General features: G+C 37.7%; 1 protein-coding gene across 3 annotated transcripts in view; it reads right to left on the reverse strand.

Moving 5' to 3' along the window:
• Positions 1-1,265: 1,265 nt before the first annotated feature.
• The window catches only part of klhl5 (kelch-like family member 5), a 74,206-nt gene continuing 52,869 nt past the window's right edge, over positions 1,266-22,602 (reverse strand). For all 3 annotated transcript variants that reach the window (XM_051893392.1, XM_051893403.1, XM_051893384.1), the window contains 6 exons: positions 15,532-15,718; positions 11,629-11,853; positions 11,251-11,413; positions 10,935-11,147; positions 7,137-7,308; positions 1,266-6,572 (listed from right to left, as the gene is read on the reverse strand). In XM_051893392.1, the coding sequence (XP_051749352.1) occupies positions 6,516-6,572; positions 7,137-7,308; positions 10,935-11,147; positions 11,251-11,413; positions 11,629-11,853; positions 15,532-15,718 (1,017 nt within the window). In that variant the 3' untranslated portion in view covers positions 1,266-6,515. The remainder of the gene's footprint in view (positions 6,573-7,136; positions 7,309-10,934; positions 11,148-11,250; positions 11,414-11,628; positions 11,854-15,531; positions 15,719-22,602) is intronic.

A 22,602-nucleotide genomic window follows, 5' to 3' on the forward strand; every position in this document is an offset into this window, starting at 1 on the left:
TGAAACATAAATATGATAGTAGGTAACAGGCCCTAATATAGGTATTTTCTCTCTGTCAGTTTGATCTACCCAATAATAATGAGAAAAAATAAATAATATGCATGGACAATAATAGTGGACATAATTTTAGGCAGTGTGAAATGAAAATTCTGTCATAATTTACTCACCCTCAGGTTGTTCCGAACCTGTATAAATTTATTTGTTCTGTTGAACATAAAGGAAGATATTTTGAAGAATGTGGGAAACTGAACAATTCTGGGGGACCATTGACTTTTTTTTTCCTACTATGTAAGTCAATGGTGTCCCAAAGCGGCCTGGTTACAAACTTTCTTCAAAATATCTTCCTTTGTGTTCAGCAGAACAAAGAAATTCATACAGGTTTGGAACAACTTGAGGGTGAGTAAATGATGACAGAATTTTCATTTTTGGGTGAACTATCCCTTTAAGTCCACCTTAAAAACAATGACTGGACTGAAGGGAATGAGGGATGAATAAAATGAACTTCAGCTGTGGCATTGGCCCAGCTTTAAAGGGATAGTTCACCCAAAAATGAAAATGATTCCATGATTTACTCATCCTCAAGCCATTCTAGGTGTATATGACTATCTTCTTTCAGACGAACACAGTCGGAGATATATTAAAAATATCCTTAGTCCTCTAAGGTTTATAATGGTTGTGAATGGCTGCCCAAATTCTGTAGTAGACAAAAAAAAAAAAAAAAAGGCATCCATCCATAAAAAAATGAATCCATACGACTCCAGGGGGTTAATAAAGGCCTTCTGAAGCGAATCGATGCATTTGTGTAAGACAAGTATCCTTGTTTAAAATTTTATAAAGTAAAATAACGAGATTTCGACGTACGTCCAAAAAGCATTAACTTCCGTGACGTACTACACAATGCCATGACGTTCTACACAATGACATGATGTACTACTATATATTTTTTTTGTTTGTCTGTAAGAAGATAGTCATATACAGCTAAGACGGCTTGAGGGTGAGTAAATCACGGAATAATATTCATTTTTGGGTGAACTATCTCTTTAACTCCTTTCTTCTTTTTTTTTGGTCATAGAGTGACGCAGAGGGCATGACCTCTGGAGCAGCACGGTCAGATGTTTGTCAGACCCAATGGTGAAGCTGCCGACCTCTCCATGTCAGGTCTAATTTAGGTCTTCTGCACCTGAATCACAGTTAAAATTAATGAGCCGTTGAGCCATTGTCCCAGCAGACCTGCTGCACACTAAAGCACAAACGCAAGCCAAAAAGACATTCTTTTACAGTTTAATAACCAAAAATATTCATAAATCAAACAATACACTTAAGTGTGAAATGTATAAGAAAAACAATTGCGTAGACAACATATTTCATATTACAATAAAAAATTGTGTGCCTCCCATCATTGTACAGGTAGCAAGCTCTGTACAAGTGAGAGATGCATCCATGATCAAGACAACATATACATAACAATATGCAACAATATGCATAACATTAAGTGAGATTTCCTCGTGAGGTCAATCACTCTTTTCACTGATACAGCTCCCAGTATTAAAGATGCAAAAGATGACAAATATAAAAAACAGTAGTGTATTCAGTGAGAATGTTGCACAATCACATGTAATGCAGCCTCATGAATATATAAATATTCTAATCATATATATATATATATATATATGTGTGTGTGTGGGTGTGTGTTTAGCCAGAGGTAATTACAATGAAATCAAAGGAATTCTCTCACAACGGAATGAAACGGCATCATTTTTTTTTTTTTACAAACTGTTTACATTTTCCATAAGATTTAATTTAACATTGTATAGAATAAGTATGTGCTCAATTGTACACTGTACATGTGATTGTTTTTATGATATACGTTCCCGATATATATAGTATCCAATGCAAATGAAGTATATCTGTGATCAGCCAATCAAACACCTGCTCTGGTGACTTGATTCTTTTGAAATATATTCAGCGTCTTCAAAAAACTACTAAACCTCACAAAGGCTCTGCTTTGGCTGAATATGATTATGCTACAAGATGATACTTTAATATATGATGACCTGTCAATAACAGAAGACATATAAAGGGACCATGACACTTTTGAAATGTGCAATGAAATATACATAACTCTGACCGATATGATTTTTAGAGATGTAACCTGGATATTACATTATATTATCATGTTCGCCCCCTACAAATCAAAACATAATGCCCCTTCCTTTGGAAGTCTTTCATGTACTCTTATCTCATATCGCATAAAATCTCATAGCTGCACAAGAATGACAAAATAATGTACATATATTACAGCTTTATGAAGAAATATAATAACAGCATGATGTAGAAATAAGACATTACACCAACTACGGTGTTATAGTTTAATATCGACTGAATAAAGGGAATCTAACGTGAATAAATGGTATGTGGCGATCTCTGATCTCAACTGTTCCCTCATTTTATTCTGTTTCTCTGAAATGGATTCTTGGATTTAGAAAACTAGATCAAAATACCAAAACTTCTGAAGCTGCACTTTGTACTCAGTATGGGGTTTAAGAGTGTGCCACTAACACACACACACACGTTTAATGGGTTTTCATGTTTTATGGGGACATTCCATAGACAATTTTTATATACAAACTGTATATTCTATCCACTAAACGTTCCCCTAAACCTACCCATCACAGAAAACTTTATGCATTTTTATATTTTAAAAAAACATCACTTAGTATGATTTATAAGCTGTCCCCACAAGGACAAGGATTTTGGATATTTTCCCCATAATGTAGGACCACACACACACACACACACAAAAACATGTTTTTTCTTTTCCTACAAGACAACCCCAGAGATGCACAGGGAGATAAACACACACAAACATACACCTGACTGAAAAGGAAAAGAAAAAGGAGGAAAAAGTGACCAGACAGGAACAGATACCCTGGAAATGCTGCAGCTGTGCAAAACAAACGGGTGCAATGAAGCGATCAAAAGAGTTGGTCTAAAACTCTGCTTTTAAATTCGCATCTGATTCTGTATCTAACTGCACACACACATACAAAAACAAACATTTTATCTCACCATCAAAGAAAATGCTCTGGGTATACTACAAAAAATAATTTTCTTAAATCAATATTTTTGTTTTACACCATCCTTTGAACAAGATAAATTTACTTGGGAAGCACAACAGAGAACAAATCCAAGTTTATTTTCCTAAACCCGCTGGCAAATTGTTTTTCACTGTTTAATGCATAAACCACGCTATATATGGCTTCATTTATGCTTAAAAACTACCAATGGCGTAAGAACCATGTTATTTATTCCAGATACATTCTGTGAAAACAAGCTTTAATTTTTTATACAATTTTGCTTTACAAATAAATTTATTTTGCAAGAATGTTCAGATATTTTTACTAAAAAACAGTGACAAAAATACTGTTTAGGAACATTATTTTGCAGAGCACATTCTGATTATGTTGATCTGCATGTATTTTTCCAGGTATCTGTGGGTCACTGAAAGATAGACTTTGGGATGTAAATCTAAATCGTGGTTAATCTGGTCTTTTTGCCTTTGTTCTGCTTCCCAGTAGAATTTATTTGCATTAAATGGACAGTGACCCAGAATCCAGCTGTTATTGTGGAGATGAATCACTGTGTAAAAATAGAAATACTATAAATAAAACATTGTGTAAGCCATGAGGAAAAACCCCACAATAACCATTATTTACAATGATCTTTTTTAATCTTTTTCTAAAGCTTTCCTTTACTCAGTAGGGGAACTGCTACAGAAATCTCAGTTTGTGTGGTTAACTTCCTCCGCTGAGTACTGGGATGCGTTTCTATATTCAAAAAAGAATGATTCAGAGTTCTGAATATGCATTAGACCTTGTTATGATGTTCTTTCTCTGAGCTTGAAGCGAGTTGGGGAATAAGGGCACAGTATAATGAAGGATTGTGTTACTCCCTTGTAGGTATAATTACCATATTCACATGCAATATTGCTGATATGCTCTAACTGTGTTTGGGCAGGTAAATTAAATATAAATCGAAAACGTACGCGCTTACAATGGGCTGATAATGTCAAAGTGATTTCCACTCTCAGCATGCGGCCTGATTTCCATCTCGTGTCTTTCTTCCCAATTGTGGTCCTTCTATCCAAAGCTTCCTCTCTCTTATCTTTTCTCCTCACACTCTCCATTGTATTTGCCTGTCTAATAAAGACACATTTGCTAGATTTAATGTGATTTTGGCTGCAGAATATGCTCAATGATCAGTACCGTTTGATCAAATCTCAGAATCTCTTTTCTGCTACAGGACTGTTGTTCTGACCTTGCTGTTCTGAAAAAAAATAATAAAATCAGCACGCTTAGTGAATACAACTAAATCTAATCAAGAACCGCTGTCATCCTTGATTACACTGCTTAAACATTAACAATAATGTTTGCTTTTAGAATAGAGGGAAGGAAATACACACACATACATACATACACAGTACAATCCTTGTCTGGTTCTCTCTCCAGCACTCTTTTTCCCTAGAGACACTTTACTGCACTCTGGCTATTCTTAGATGACAGACCATTTCTACAGAGAAAATTTGGCTGTGCACATTACAGTTATGTTTTAATTGACTCTTAATAATTCTTTATCCTTTCCACTCTGTTTCTTCTCTGTGATGTATTAAATATTGAAGGTTTAAAATTGGCTGATGTAAATAAGCCACCAAAAAGTAGCGTTATCTAGATGTAATAATTAGTTGCAAATTACAGTTCAAACGTTTGGGGTCAGTAAGATTTTTTAAATATATTTTTTTAAAGAAGTCTTTTATTCTCACCAAGACTGCATTAATTTGATCACAAATACAGTAAAAACAGTAATATCGTAAATATCATTACCATTTAAAATAACTGTTTTCTATTTTAATATATTTTAAAGTGGATGGCAAAGCTGAATTTTCAGCAGCCATTAATCCAGTCTTCAGTGTCACATGATCCTTCAGAAATCATTCTAATATGCTAATATTACTGCTCAATAAACATTTCTTATTATTATAAATTTTGGAAGCAGTTGTGCTGCTTAATATCTTTGTGGAAACCATGATCAATTTTTTATGGATTTTTAGATAAATATAAAGTTAAAATGAACATCATTTATTTTATAATAGAAACATTATACATGTTTTTACTGTCTCTTTTGGTCAATTTAAAGATATTGTTCACCCAAAAATGATAAACAGTTGATGGGCCCCATTGACTTCCATAGTATTTTTTTTTTCCATACTATGGAAGTCAATGGTGACCATCAACTGTTTGGTTACCCATATATCTTCTTTTGTGTTCAGTAGAAGAAAAAAATTCATAAGAACAACTTAAAGGTGAGTAAATGATGACAAAATTTTCAGTAACACTTTATTTTACAGTGCAATAGTTACATGTTACTACATGTACTTACTACAGTAATAACAGCAAATTATGCATAATTACAAGTAACTAACCCTAAACCAAACCCTAACCCTAACTGTAACTCTATAGTAAGTACATGTAGTTAATTAATAGTACTCAGTACTTATTTGAATAATTACAATGTAACTACAGCACTGTAAAATAAAGTGTAACCAAATTTTCATTTTTGGGTGATCTATCCCTTTCATGCATCTTTGCTGAATAAAAGAGAATAAATAAAAAATAATAAAATCGATACCACTTTATATTAGGTGGCCTTAACTACTATGTAATTACATTTAAATTAATCATTTGATACAATGCACTTATACATACATGTTTTTACATTGTACTTTTAAAAATACCTGCATGTAATTACATCTGTAATTAATTTCTGCAATTGCATTTATAATTACACCGTTGACCCATCCCTTACACCTTAACCCACCCTTAAACCTACCCATACCACCAAACCTGTCCCTAACCTTACCCGTGTCCCACCTCAATAGCAGCAAAAGTGTTTTGCAACACAATATGAACACAATAAGTACATTGTACTTAATTTTTGATGTGAGTACATAGTAGTTAAGGCCACCTAATATAAAGTGGGACCAAATCTTCTTCTGAACGATAGTTTATATATATTATATATAGCTACATTTTAAATATATACCGCACATAATTATTTTTTGTGGTGGGGACAATGGAGGAGCAAGTAAAAAATGGGATCTAAGCAGAAAAGAGAGCCCTACATTCTGATGGTGTGTAAACATGAAGGAATACATAGATAAACATACGAATGAATGGACATTAAATTGAATAAACCCTGTTAACCAGAGACAGAAAAGGAGGAAGTCTACCTGTAGCTCTTGATGTGCACAGCCATGAAATAAACTGCTTTTAATAGATAAATACATACTAGAAGGCATAAAGGAAGATCACAGTTGAGTATTCAGCTGTATGTCAGTAAGTGTGATTTTCTCTGCTGTGGTCAGCAGAAGCTCAGATCTGTCTGGATACACTACTAGAGCACCGGAGGCTTGTACTGTAGGACGGTCACCATGGAGATGATTGACAGCAGGAGGCATTTCAAAGCTTTACGGCAACCACACAAGCTCCGGCTCGACCTAAACACAACGGCGCCACCTAGAACAAAAACACAAATCCCAATTAGAAAGAATGGATTCGACTTCACAAACGGTCTCTTCGGGGGTGCATTTATGGGATTGATGTTCTCAATGATGAGTCAATTTCTCTCTGTCAACACACATACTGCTTTATTGCTCCCTCTCCTCCTCACACACACTTGTACGCAAACATACTGTTACCTACACACATCCCGAGGATTGTTTTTTTACAAACGAAACAATATGAACTCTCGGCATGTGGGCGAAGGAAATGTCGCCTAAAAACATAACGAGAAATGAAGCCCAGGAGAAATCAGGAGGTTGCTATAGCGCGAGGTAATAACAGACGCTGTGATGCAGAGAAGAGCTGTGCTCCTGTCAAAATGATGGAGGCCCTGCATTTACATAATGAACAAACAGCACCGTAAATAAACATTGCCAGGAGGAATGAGGCAGAATCAAACCGTAACAGAAAACGGAGCTGTTACTTGTACGCGTGACATGAAGGGAGGAGAAGATGGATGAATAATGTAAATGTACAGATATTACAAGAAAGTCAGGCAGATGGACAGTATGTGTTTACCTGTGTCCACTCATTGGTTTGGGGATCGTAGGCTTCCACAGTGTTTAGGTACACCTGCCCATCATAACCCCCGACAGCATAAAGACGGTCCCCGAGAAGACACACGCCCACAGCGTCTCTGCTGAGGCTCATGGGAGCTACTGCTGTCCACATGTCCGTCTTCGGGTCGTACCTGACAGAAATGGTAAAATAGTAATTATATAGACAGGGAAAATCAGCCATGTTGATTTACAAATATTAACTAGATTTATATTTCACTAGACCTTGCCATACCTCAAAAGTGTCATATAAATTCCCTTTTCTGTCAACAGTATAGTCAAGTCAATAAAGTACCCATATCTGACTTGCACACAAATACATTAATATTTCAAATCATATATTTAAATATAACAAATCAATTGTAGCTGTGCAGATATCTTTAAATTGAACTGTACAACTAAACCCTGTTGGTGTCCCAGTTGTGGCGTCATTTTCACCACACCGAATAATTTTGACCCAATAAATGCAGTATTGGCGAGCTACTTTCAAAAACATTAAAGATCTCTAATGAGAAAAACTGTGCAGCTAAACAAACGTGTAAGATATAGGACAGGTAGGAAACATGCATCTGTTCTGTCTCCTATCTGTCAGAAGTCCCGTCGAGTAAACTTTGACTGACAGAGACTGAGAGCAGTCAGGGTGCAGGAAGTGTTCAGCAGACAGACAGCTCTTTTAAACAAAGATGCAACAGGGGCAGAGAGACAGACAGATGAGAGAAGATGATGAGCACAAGTCAGTCACACTAAAGACCAAATACATTGTCTTCAATGTGTTTCCAAGACATGACCAAGAGGAAATCACACTCAGAGGCCACTAACCACCCAGAAAAATCATTCTGGTAGGCTGACGTTAACTAAATGTGCTTAAGCAGCTCATAAAATCTAAATGTTGTGAAGCATGGTGTTCCTTCTCTCGGAAAAAAGCTTTTATCCGTTCATTTATTTGGAAACTCACTAGGATAAAAAAGTCTTTCTTCACAATGTCATGCATAAATCACAAGTGGGATTTTACCTATGCTCCTGTTCAAATGGAATCTCTAAATTTTTCATTAAAACCCAAGCTCCGGTGTCATGTGGTGCTCAGACAGTGTGATGAAGGAATAATTGGCACGTCCCACACGGGCTTCACTCATCATGAAGTTGCTGCTGTCCAAATCAATAGACTAAAACACATAACAAGCTGGCACATTTCAGAAGTGCAACTTAAGCAACATGATCAATCACTGGAACGTGTCAAATACAAGTCTGATACTAATAAAGCTCTATAAAAGCATACATAGTGCAAGATGTTCCATTGCTTACGTAGGATTGCATTTAATACGTTCTCTAATAAAGGGTTAGTTCACCCACAAATGAAAATTCTGTCATCATTTACTCTCGCCTCATGTCATTTCAAACCCATAAGACTTTCATCTTTGGCACACAAATTAAAGGGATAGTTCACCCAAAAATGAAAATTCTGTCATTAATTAATCAACCTCATGTCGTTCCACACCTGTAAGACCTTCGTTCATCTTAGGAACACAAATTAAGATATTTTTGATCAAATCTGATGGCTCAGTGAGGCCTCCATTAACACTTTCAAATGCCCAGAAAGCTACTAAAGATGGCTGATTTCAAAACACCGCTTCATGAAGCTTTGAAGATTTACGAATCATTTGTTTCGAATCAGTGGTTCGGAGCGTGTATCAAACTGCCAAAGTCACATGATTTCAGTAAACAAGGCTTTGATACGTCATAAGTGTTTCGAAACATTTTGAAATTTCAATGGTTCACGTGACTTTGGCAGTTTTGAAATTGCCCATCACTAGATATTGTTGAATAAAGTTATTTTGTTTTTTTTTGTGCACAAAAAGTATTCTCGTCACTTCATAACATTAAGGTTGAACCACTGTAGTCACATGAACTGTTTTAAATATGTCTTTAGAAAGTGTTAATTATCTTGCTGTCAATAGAGGCCTCACTGAGCCATCGGATTTTATAAAAAAATATCTTAATTTGTGTTCTGAAGATGAACAAAGGTCTTATGGGTGTGGAATGACATGAGGGTGAGTAATTAATGACAGAATTTTCATTTTTGGGTGAGCTAACCTTTTAAGGAATTTTTAATGAAATCTGATAGATTTCTGTCCCTCCATTGAAAGTCTATTCACCCAAAACTCAAAATGTTCATAAAGAGATCATAAAAGGAATCCATATGAATCAAACGGTTTAATCCAAGTGACTGGATCTCTTTATATGATGAACAGATTTAATTTAGGCTTTTATTCACATATAAACATTGATCAGCGGATGTACATAGAGCACTCAAATTTGGTAAACGGAAGCTCAAGCATGATTGCTTTACATGTGAGAACCATTGCTTTACATGTGAGGTTCATTTTCATGTGTCATGGCAGCACATCTGAGCTTCTGTTTACCAAATTTACTCAAGAACCAATGATGTTTGTTCCATTTACCATATTTGAGTACCCTATGCATTGATTTTGACAGCATAATTATGACGTCCAAACTCAAAAGAAGGACCCAGGCAGCATAAGATTTGCTCATATCTATGCCAGTGGTACAGTACATCTCTATATTATTCATATTATATTCATATTATGACCTAATACATTGACAGATGCTCTTTCTATGCTCAAAACAGTGGTGAGAATGAAGCTGTGCTAAACTGGTTGTTTTTATGACATTTAAAGGACACTTTAATGGTCTTTAATGATACACAAAAAAGAAGAACTCTACACTGAACATGTGGCAATGAATTGCAGAATACTTTATCATAGTTTGCACATCCTCTGACTCTTAACTTTACAACAATTACTAAGGAAAAATCTCATACCCTTCACTCACCTGCACTACCTAAGTTTGTACAGCGCTCATTGAGTCAGTTTCTCTTTAAGGACTCATCTGTAGCACTTTGATGTAAACACATTTGTTCTGGGACTGCTGTATTGTCTTCTTGATGTTCACCTTGGGCTTTGAGACCTAACCATAGCATATGACTGTTTGTAGCGACATATACTGGTATTTGCCACCTACACAAGAATGAGAAACTTCTTGTCTTTGGACCAAAACTGTCTGCTAAAATCAAAAATATTGAGTTAAGTCTACAGCAGAGTTGGTAGAACTGCTGGGTTGTGAGACAAAAATAGGTCTCAAGTCTGTGACTAACCATATAATTGTGCAAAGGATAAGTTTTTTTAATAGGGAGAAGAACACGCCAATTTTTGAACTCCATTTTATAGGGCTGCACAATTTGTAATTTTTCTAATAAAAATTGTGATTTCAAAATGTGGTTTAAAAAAAATTTGGGGATTTTTTAATGACTATTATTATTATTGTTATAACTAAAAACTAATAAACAAAATAATAAATAATACTATTGTAATATTTCACTGTAAGATAAAAGCTTGTGAGTTATCCATATGACTATATTGTTATTATTATAACTAAAATAATAAATTACTATTGTAATATTTCACTGTAAAATAAATGTACGAAAAATATAAACATTATAATATATTAAATTAATATTATTATTAAGATATTAATTATTTTTATTTTACAGTACACCTGTAAAATTACAATATTAATATTTATGGCTTATTATATCTTTTATTTATATCTATAACATTATACCATCAAGCTTTTATTTTGGCGGAAAACCATAATGAGCCCTTAAAGCTTCTCTTTTGTTGACAACAGCCGGTTTATAAGAACATTGACCCCGTTTCTGTCCTATTGATTTCAGCCCTTTTACCTTTCGACACAGTCTGAGAGTCGAGATGCTAAGCTTGAGGCTGGGGCATCATGTCCACCGATAGCATACAGAAAGCCATTCCACGTCGCTACACCAACACCGCCTCTGCGTTTAGACATGGGAGCACAGCTGCTCCATTTGTTGGTGTGAGGATCGAAACACTCCACTGATTTCAGACATGAACTTCCATCTCGGCCACCCACAGCATACAGCCTTAAAAAGAGAGACAGAGAATGAGAATTTTATAGCCAACATTTTAATGGCATACATGGAGTCTATTCACTAAGAAGCACGGTTTTATGCTGTCTATGCTTACTTGCTGTTTAACACTGCAACTCCCACAGTGCTTCGAGGTGTTGCCATGGATGCAACAAAGCTCCACTGGCGAGCTTGAGGGTCCCAACGTTCCACCGTGCTGAGATAACTCCAACCATCATGACCTCCTACTGCATACATGGGGCCCTCTAACACTGCAACACCTACAAACACACACAAATGATCAGAGATCGTACATAAGCTTTCATATGGCTTTTAGGCAACATTCAAGTGCTATGCTTGAAAATATTGTGTAGGGACGGAATCGCAGATTTTATAGGGCCCTAAATATTGTGTCAAGCAATCAAGAAACATATAATTCAAGTGAATGACCATGAATAGTCCAATGAGGACACTAAATGCAAGTGTTATTCCTCACCCAGGCCGTGTCTGTGCGTGGACATGGGGGGCATGACGCTCCAGCTCTTGCTGCGGGGGTTGTAACATTCCACTGTGTTGAGAGTCTTGAGGCCATCTCGTCCCCCAACTACGTACAGGCGGTCGTCGAGAACCGCCACGCCAAATTGCAGCCTTCTTCCACTCATAACGGCCACCTGCCGCCATGTGTCCCTCCGTAAACAGTACTGCTCAATACTAGTGGCCCCTTAAAAAACAATTAAAGAAATCTGTACATCAGCAGGGCCCATCTGTAAGCCACACTATTAGAGCTATACACACATGCAAGAATTCAGATACATTCCATATTGATATATAGAACAAATGAAGCTCTTTAAAGCCTTGATTGTTACAGATAATAAACAGAAATCTGAAAAAAAAAAATGTTTGTTAGAAATACTATGTTCGTCAACCATAACTGCAATCCAGGACAGCCAGTAACCTTGGAGTTGTGACTGATGATCAGTTAAACTTCACAGACTACATTGCTAGAACTGCTCAGTCCTGCAGATTTGTCTTATACAACATTAGGAAGATCAGGCCTTTCCTATCGGAGCATGCTACACAACTCCTTGTCCAAGCTCTTGTTCTATCCAGATTGGACAATTGTAATGCTCTCTTGGCAGGGCTTCCAGCATGTACTGTCAAACCTCTGCAACTGATCCAGAATGCAGCAGCGAGAGTGGTCTTTAACGAGCCGAAGAGAGTGCATGTCACACCTCTATTCATCAATTTGCGTTGGTTGCCAATTGCCGCTTGCATCAAACTCAAGCCACTGATGTTTGCCTGCAGAACAACCACTGGCTCTGCACCCCTACCTATACCTAAACTCACTACTTCAGGCCATATATGTGCCCTCCAGAAGCTTGCGTTATGCAAGTGAACGGCGCCTTGTGGTGCCATCCCAAAGAGGCACAAAATCACTTTCACGGACCTTTACCTTCACTGTTCCATGCTGGTGGAATTAATTGCCTAATTCAACCCAAGCGGCTAAAGACCCATCTTTTTTTATCAACACTTGACCTATTAATGCTAACACTTACTGTTCTATTCTGTATATCTATTTATTTTTTATGATTGCTTCTATTGTTCTCCTCATTTGTAAGTCTCTTTGGATAAAAGCGTCTGCTAAATGATTACATGTAAAACGTAAATGTAAATTAAAGAAAATAATTACAAAATACATTTTTGTGAGGTTTATGCTTGTAAGTAAAAAATTGCTAATATAAAAATACATTTATTAATTAAAGCTGCAAGCGGCGATGAAAGGGCCCTTGCACCCGTGCCACCACCACCCGGTGGCTTTAGGAAAACAGAACATGGTGGGCAATATGCATTTAGGTATATAAATATAGGAGGACAACGTCAGTCATTTTTATTTGCCACACTTCCTGCTACCAGCTGGTGGCGATATGACTATAACAAAATTTTGTCATGTAGATGTCTTCAGGCCAGGGCACTTATCAAATGTGAAGTTTGAGGCAGATTGGACATTGTATGCTTGAGTTACAACAACTTCCTGTTTCATGACGATAATAGCATGCTTTAGCACTCAGCTAAGTGTTGCTAGCATGTTTTAGAATGTTTGTAGCATGTTTAGCACTCAATTGCATACTTTAGTATGCTGCTAGTAGTGCATCACAGTGTTAAACACATCACTTCCTGTTGCCAGTGGGTGGTGCTATTACTATAACTGAATATTGTCATATAGATGTGTTCAGGGCAGGACTCTTCTCAAACATGTCAAGTTTGGAGCAGATCGGACATTGTATGCCTGAGTTACAACAACTTCCTCCTTCATGGCGAAACATCCAACTTTGTCAGGCCACCACAGACACGCCCTTCAACGAAAACTCAAGATCTTTGCAATGTAACATCGCTAAGGCCTTAAGATTAGACCAAATATTATGTTGATCTGGTTAAATCTCTATGAGGAGTTAATCACAGTGTAAAACATGTCACTTCCTGTTGCCCGCAGGTGGCGCTATGACTGTAACTGAATATTGCATTGTAGATGTCTTCAGATCAGGACTCTAATGAATCATGTGAAGTTTGGGGCAGATCGGACATTGTATACCCAAGTTACAACAACTTCCTGTTTCATGGCGAAACATCAAACTTTGTCAGGCCACCACAGACACGCCCTTCAGTGAAAAGTAAAGACCTTCACAATTTAACGTCACAAAGGCCTTTAGATTAGACTGACCAAATATGACCTTGATCTGATTAAAGCTCTAGGAGAAGTTTGTTAAAGTACAATGTCTGGAAATGGCAAAAACTGCAAAAATTTTGCAGAGAAAATTCAAAATATCTCACTTCCTGTTGGGTTTTCAGATTTTGCACCCAGGTACTTTTTTGTAGGTATTGGGCTGTTACATCTGTCTACCGAATTTCATACCTGTACTTTGAAACGTAGCGCGAAGGGCACTTAATTGAAATTTTGTAGGTGGCGCTATCGAGCCATTTTGCCACACCTAATTCAGAAACCCATATCAGACGTAAATTTTCACCACTTCTGACGCGTGTGCAAAGTTTCATGAGTTTTCGAGCATGTTTAGCCCTCAAAAATACGATTCGTTTCAAAGAAGAAGAAGAATTGACTGAGTAATTACAATAAGGTCCTCACACCATCGGTGCTCTGGCCCTAACAAGATACATTTGCTGAAAATAAATATTTGAAAAACAAGTTTTAATAAGAGGTAAATTTACCTTGTTGTTTTAAGACTGTTGAGGCATTTTTACTGGGTACAGGGAACACACTGGGAACACAGATGACCCTGTTTTTTTTTAATCATCTCTGAGTTAATAAGCTAAAATAAGAAAAGAACAACAGGAAGTATAAAGCCCTGAGAACCAAACTGTGAAAGCAGAAGTCTCTATGATTCTTTTCTTAACATTTGTCTTCTAAAAATGTACTGTAATTGCATGAGTAAGACTGGGGAAGCTACAGTAAAGATCAGTGGGGAAGCTACAGTACTTCTTCAAAAAACCTTGTAAACCTGGTTTTACAGGTCATTGGCTTTATAGGCCAATAGAGTGCAAAGTTTTGTTTTTACCATAAGCTGTGAGGTTAATATATTATAATTTATAATAGATCTTAGTGATACAGTAACATTCTGTTCCACAGAAGCAATGGGTCAGTGATATGTCAACATAATTTTTTAAAAATATGTTTAATAGCCAAATTCCTGGCAAAGAGTTTTATATTGTGTGATTATTTAATTTGCAGTGCTTCATGGACTGCAAAGTTTCAGTGGACTTCATAGTCTTCCTCAGATTTTTAACTACTTTTTGCTTCAAATCCAAGTTTGTAATGTTGTGATTCATCTTAGAGCAGGGTGGTTTGGTTCATGCCTTGGAAATCTTTATTGAAAAAATATTATGAAATAAAAAACATGAATGGAACCAAGTGGGCGGTCACTGTGGCACTCTATACACCACTCATTACAAACTATGAATCATGTGAATCACATATATGATTCACTGTCTCTCTAAATTTAGCCAAGACCATTCACCTTCAGCCTCATTAAGCATAATACATACTTCAGTTCTTGCTACTGAAAAAGCATATTTGCAAGTACGTAACAGATCAGACCTTTCACCATAAAGAGGACAAAACACTAATTTAAATACAACTTCTGTCTCACTTTTGGCCTATTTAAATGTAAAACACTTACTGTTTAAAGCTCCATTAATTCAAAAGACTCAAGACTATACTGTGAAAATGGAAATGTCTCAGCAGTCCATTGCACTAATGGAGAAAATCTGACAAGTGAACGAGAGAGAAATGAAGAGGAGGGGCTACCTTGTTATCTGCCCTTTTAAAACACAAAAGCGAAGGCAGGTAGACTATAGAAACAACATAAAAATGATATGAAAATAATACCTTTTGTGGCATCCATGCCACCCACGGCGAAAAGTGCCCCTACAGTGGCCTTGCGTGGACGTGTTCTCGGGCTCTGGAGGAGCGGCCGTCTCTCTGGCAACAAATGATACTTCATGGCCTCCATTACCAGCCGCTGACACTCCACACTGTCCCTTAGCAATGGATTCGCCTCCATATCGGCTAAAAACTGCATGAAGAAAATACAATAACTGCATGACTCAAATACTACAGATTACAAACAAACAGATTATAAAATCTGTTTGTTGTGGAGGGAGTTAATACCTTCTCAAAGCTATGTTTCCCCATTAACCTTGTTGCTCAAATGTTTTTTTCCCCATGTAGAGAAGAAATTAGCATTTAGATATTTGAATTAGAATAGATTTATTTGTTGCAATGTGCAAACTGAATGTTATGACAACAAATGTTTCTATACATTGTGAGCAAAAAATGTCTCAAAATAATCTTGACATTATAAAAACAATGGCTTGTCTGTGGTTTTAAATCAGAAAGGTGGTTTAATTCACTATATTAAAAACAATAACAAAGAAAACCAGGAGCGCAAACTAAGTGTTAACTGGTAAGGAACACACATTCACAAATTGAGTTCTTTTTTGCATTATTTTGCGCTTGAACAAATACACACAACATTATGTCAAAATGCCCGCAGTCGTTTATGCCTTAAGTGAACGTAAACAGTTGAGAAAGAAATCGGATGTGTATCATTATATTGGATCTGTGCATTAGGTCTTAAAGTGACAGCAGCCTTATAAACCTGTGTCAATGTTCATCAAACAACAAATGAAAAAGAGATCACTCACTGCTCTTGACTGAATAACTTTTGTAACTTAAACAAGGATTAATCTATATTTAATTTATACAGTGAAGACTATGCAGTGTTATTTTACATTTAATTATTCAATTTATGTACCTGAATACTACTGTCAGACCTAGTTGAAAAAAGCACTGTATTTAATATGTATATTTGTTCTATTGTATTTATTTGTGCTATTGTAATTTGTTTATTTGTTCTTATTTTATTACTGACTGTTCACTTTTCTTCAATAATGTTTGAACTTTATATTAGGCTAGTAGTTTTTGCTGTGGTATTAAGCAACACTAATATTATTTACACTAATCACATTAAAAATAACGTGCAAAAAAATACTGAAGATGACACTAGCACCAAGAAAATAATAACTTCCCAAAATTAAAGGCCAAACAAGTCTGCCACTGATTGGGCAAAACAGACTCATGCCTCAGATTCTCTGCCCCAAACTCACGTGATTGGTTATGCTAATGTCGCAAAATATATTATACTTATTTTTTCGTATTTTTTACTTTGTTTCCTTATTTTTATCTCTGCATAATAAACTAGGCTAAAAAAGACACTTCAGGGCACCTTAGTGTTTACTGTAAACCCACTGCTGCTCAATTGCTTCTCTAAAAACTGAAATCACATCAGTCATGCTGTCATATAGACCAACGAGCTGCTTGCCAACTTCAAGATGTTGATTTATGCTGGAGAAGATTAGCTTTAAGATTAGCTAAAAGCTTTAAACCTTCCAGACAGGAAGGGCATTTGTAAGAGAAGTGACCAAGACACCAGTCACAACACTGACAGGTAGGAAAGTTATTTGTCTGAAATGAACAAAACAGTCCAGACATTAACAATCTCATCATAAATCTGGCATCTGCAAGGGAATGATAAGAAGAAAATGTCAGCGTAACCATGACAGAAATGACCATCAGTTTATTGTCTACGGCAGTGGTTCCCAAACTGGGGTACATGAGGTGACAGAGGGGGTACGTGAACAAAATTTTGCCATTCGTTTAATTGTACCCCACCTTAAAACCGACAATGTATTTCTAACAGGCAAAATGCTCTACAAGGTCAAAACATGGCATCCAATCAAATTACCTCATCTTTTACGGTCAAAACTGACTGCATCCACACAAGCAGCGTGCAAATGCAAATCGCACTACATTACTGCCTTTTCTGACATTGTACCTTTGTAAAAGTTGGGTTTTGGTACTCACTAGCATGAAGAATAAGTATAGACACAGAGATGCATAGAGATCGATTTTAAGACTCAAACTCTACACAAAAACATATCCTGTGTGAGTTTTTGTTTTTAATGCGGATATATTTATACGAACAGAATGCAATTTTTCTCAAATATCCACACGACTGCAAACGTGACATTGATTTTATACAACAGTTCAACAAACAAAAGACTAATATTAAAACTATGATGAAACAGGCTTGAATACATTTGAACATCTGTGGTATGACCTAAAAAACTGACGTCTAGGAACTCTTTACCCAATTAGGTAGAGTTGGCCAAAACTTTCACAAACTAAAGTGCAAAGTTCCTACAGATATAAACTGAAAAAGAATGAAAATGTAAGGGCTTCATCCTTGATAAATGAATAAAACATTTTTGATATATGAATGCATTTTATTTATTGATTTACAAAGAAATTATGACAAATGAAGTTTTCAGATGCTAAATCCATTGCACTTGTAAACACTACCGTTCAAAAGTTTGGGGTCGGTTGGATTGTTTTTATGCTCACCAAGGCTTTGTTTATTTGACCAAAAATAAAGTAAAAACAGTCTGTGAAATATTATTACAATTTAAAATTATTTATTTATTTTAATATATTTTAAGATGTAATCTATTCCAGTGATGGCAAAGATGAATTTTCAGCATCCATTACTCCAGATTCACTCTAGCTTTTTAATGCACCCTTACTGAATAAAACTAATTTATTAAAAAACAATTTATTAAAATCTTACTGACCCCAAACATTTGAATGCTAGTGTATATAACATAGTACTGAATTATTATCAATAACACCAAAGTATTGACAGCTTGTTTAAAATTTTTGAACAAAAAAGTGAGAAAAACAAAAACAAATAATAATAATAATAATAATAATAATAATAAAACACTGTGGGGGGGGGTCAAAAGAATACTTTTTTAATGTTAGTTCTGGCATTTCTAATAACAACACAATTTTCTGATTACCAATAACACAACACATTTTTCTGACATGAGATCTTTAAACACCATAGCCGCAAAGAGCTACGGAATAAACTCCAAACTGAACCCTTAGCCTCAACCACTTAAAGACACACTTTGATAACCTGACAGCAGTGAATCCTTCCCAGCTTCACAGACCTTGAGGGGAGGACTCTGGGGACACAATGAAGAGAGGAAACAAGCATCTGATGAAACTTCTGACAAAAGGTCCTACCTACATTCCTTTTTTTTAAAAAGAGGGAATCCCAGTGAGAGACAGAGCTAGTGTCCCTCTGGGTCTCTAACAGAATGCAGAGACTCTTATATAAGTTACAACTCCTGAGCAAACAAGCTTTTAAGAAACTAAAACACACACACACACACACACAAAGTTCTAAAAAACTCGAAATCATTACCAGCTCATACATAAACATCACACAAGACATTCTTTATTCTTTTTCCTCTTGTGTCTCTCTTTTTCTCGTAATCCTTTTCAAATGACACCTCTTGTGGCCGTTAACAAGTGTTCGTTCGTCACATTTATCCTCTCATCTGCCCTGTTTATCTCCTCTCTCAGCTGGCTAGTAAATGGAGAAGGTTTTAATTAGAGGGGTGTCTTGGATAGTCACAGTAATAATAACAGCATAATGAATTCTGCTGCAGTGATATAGCCCAATAGAGACACTCTATAAGTACATACACATACCCAGGGTCCAAATTTAGCTTCTTGCTACACCTGCTAAGGGAGAGAATTGAGAAAATTTAGCTACCATAATTATTTCAACATGAGTTGTTTTGAATAGAAGTGTCGGCCAAATGCAAATATAAAAATGTATGGAACATAATAAATTTGTTTGTATATTTAAATGTGACATAATGTGATAAATTTCACATACTGTATGCGCCATCACACAGAGACAATTTCTTAAATAGAAATGTGTATGTTGATTAGAATTGTGCAGGTCAGACTATCATTCTTAGTGAAATTTCGGCAAACAAAAATTTAGAATTTTCGGTTTAGGCTGAAATAATTTTAAAAAGGTCGAAATCATTGACTGAAACAGTGACTTGTTTTATGGTGTGTTTTGACTGTGCCATTGTATTTTTTGTGCACAAAATGTGGATAAGCTACAACAAGGAAATGTGTCACAGTCTGGGTGTTTAGTTTCATTCTCATGGACTTTTAGTTGGTTGGTTGGTTTGTCTTCAGTCACATTTCCTTTGTTCTAGTTTCCCGCCATTAATCTGTTACCATGAAAAAAAAAATCTGACACTCATTTAATGATCACACCAGCTTGACATTTAGTTTGTTATCCTGTGTATAAATGCTCTCTGTTTTCAGTTCCTTACTGTCCGGTATTGTTTGTGTCGCTGCACATTACCTGCTTCTCGTATTGGATTATTTGAGTTTGTTTAGTAAATAAAGAATTTGTTTTGGAACCTTTTTCATCCTTCTCTACATCACCTGAACCTACACGTGATAGAATACCAGACCAGAAAAGAAAAATGGAGATTGCATCCATTAACATTTCCACTATGGGGAGCTTGCCCAAGCCTAAAAGGGTTGGGATTCTAATATTTCAAGGAGGAAGGACCTTAGAGGAGTATGTGGAGAAGTTCATCAGCACCAGCCACCTTGCCACCTGTGATGACATCACGCTCATGGAGGGGTTTGGAATCGGACTCGATGACGAGATACGGTTGCTGATGCCCTGGGGAAACTCCTGCTGGACGCTGGCTGAGTACTTCAGCTTTGCCCAGTGGGTCAATGGATCTTCTTTTGAGGTGGGAGAAGTAGAAGAGGATCCAACAGCCAGTGTCTGGTCCCACTTATCATCTGTCACTGCCCAAGAGCCAGACCCAGTGCCCGCGGCCACCGTGGTTACGGAGCCAGAGCCCACAACAGACCGAGAGTCCTAGCCATTACCCGCCACGGACATCGAGCCTGAGTCAAAGCCCACAACGGAGCCAGAGCCAGCGGCCAAATCCGTCCCGGAAGTTAAGCCTGTGGTCCCGGCTGACCAGGTGTGTGAGCCTGCAGCAAAATCTGTGCCTTTGGGAATATTGGTGGTGATAGATCAGGAGAAAAGCCTGATCGACTGGGAGTCAAATGTAGTGCATCCCACCCTGCCCGCCCATGAATCTTCTTTGCCGCTGGTCCCTTAATGTATGTTCATCGTCGTTGCTGGTCCCACCCAGCTCAAAATCTTCTATGCCTTCATCGCTGCTGGTCGGTCCAACCCTAGTTTGTCATCTTTACCAGTCCTGTCCATCATAGAGAGTTCGCCGTCACCACAATCCCTGTCTATCAAAGAGCCTTTATCCACTTCCTCTTCTGCATGCTCCACTGAAGCCAGCCATTCCCTCGGCTCTGCCTCCAATGGCTCCCTTCAGCCCCTCACCATCAGGCCTGCCATGCAGCCCTGATCTGCCTTGAAGCTTCCGGTCCCCAGCTCTGCCCTGGTGTGAGGAGTCCCAGGCTCCGCCTCATCCCTCGGAGCCAATCGGCTCTGCCACGGCTCCTCGCCACCTCGTCTCCACTGGGGCCGTCGTCGCCCCACCGGGCTCCCTCATCTCACCGGCTCCGCCCTGGTCAGTTGTCACCCCACCATCGCCACAGACTTCCAGGCTGTCTTCTGCACTCCATCCCTCCACCCCTATGGCTCCATCAGGCTCCTCCATCCCTCAGGCTCCACCGGGGTCCTCACTCACTCCGGCATCACCTTGGTCCTTCTGCCCCTTGGTTCCACCTCGGCCACTCGTCGCCTGGACTCCGCCTTGGTCTCCCTTTCCGTCAGTGTTATCGGGTCTCTCAGTCCATCAGATGTTACCTGCACCTCACCATTGCCCTGCGTCACCTCGGTCAGTCGGGCTCAAAGGACTACTTTGGCTCCTCCCTCCATCAGCGCTGCCGTGAGTCGCCTTCATCATGGCCATCTCCTGGGTTGCTCTGGGATCTTGTCATCCATCCATTCCCTGGATCCTACCACCATCCACTCCTCCACAGGCCTTTCCACCATCATCTCCTTCATGGCTCCTCCCACCGTCATCTCCTCCATGGTTTCTCCCATCAGCTCCTCCATGGCTTTTGCCGCCATCTGCTCCGCCCTGGTTCCTCCTATCTACCACCCTATGGGTTTCCAGCACCTCGCAAATCCTTCATCCACCTCCTGAACCGCCACCCGTCTTCCATCAATTTATCCATCACAGCGCAAGGACACGCCTTCCCAGAAGGGGGGGCGGGGGGCATTCTGTCACAGTCTGTGTGTTTAGTTTAATTTTCATGGACTTTCATTTTCATGGCAACTAACTGAAATAAATAAGTTGAAGTTGAAGTTGAAGTAATAAAATTACTAAAACTTAAACTAAAACCGAAATAAAAACAAAGCTATATAGAAATATAAAAAATAATAAAAATGACAAAAGCACATAACAAAATGACTAAAATTAAAATGAAAACTGAAAATATAAAACTAAAAAAAATTAATAAATACTATAATAGAATATAAAGTACACATACTACATAAATGACATGCATTCACATACAAATTTAAAAAACCGTACACATGCATATGTGCATACACAATCATTCAGTACCATCTAAATGAATCCATAATCACATCCATCACTGCACTCAGAGTTAGCGCTCCAATATACCACCCATTCAACACCACCTCCACCTCCTCAGTCTCTGTTTTCACCTCCCTCCCACTCCCCATCCCCATCCATCACCCCATACTTCTTTATCTCCACTCCTCCCTTTCTCCTCCTCTTTGTGCTAAAAACAAAAGCTAATCATTTCCACCACTTTCATAAAAGTGTCCATGTCACATACAGTAAACAAGAGCATCTGTCATGGACCAAAATCGATCATCTCCACTGAACGTGAATACTGAGGATACGTGTTGAAGAGAAATGAATGTTCTGGAGTTAGAATGGCTGGACAGTGGCTTAGAAAGGCTTTCTTTCTTCACTGGAAAGCACAGAACAACCTGCAATTTACATTTAGATGGAACTGAACAAACTCTGCTCAGCCAGCCACGAG

Source organism: Ctenopharyngodon idella, chromosome 1 (genome assembly GCF_019924925.1).
Source record: "Ctenopharyngodon idella isolate HZGC_01 chromosome 1, HZGC01, whole genome shotgun sequence".
Taxonomy (NCBI): Eukaryota; Metazoa; Chordata; class Actinopteri; order Cypriniformes; family Xenocyprididae; genus Ctenopharyngodon; species Ctenopharyngodon idella.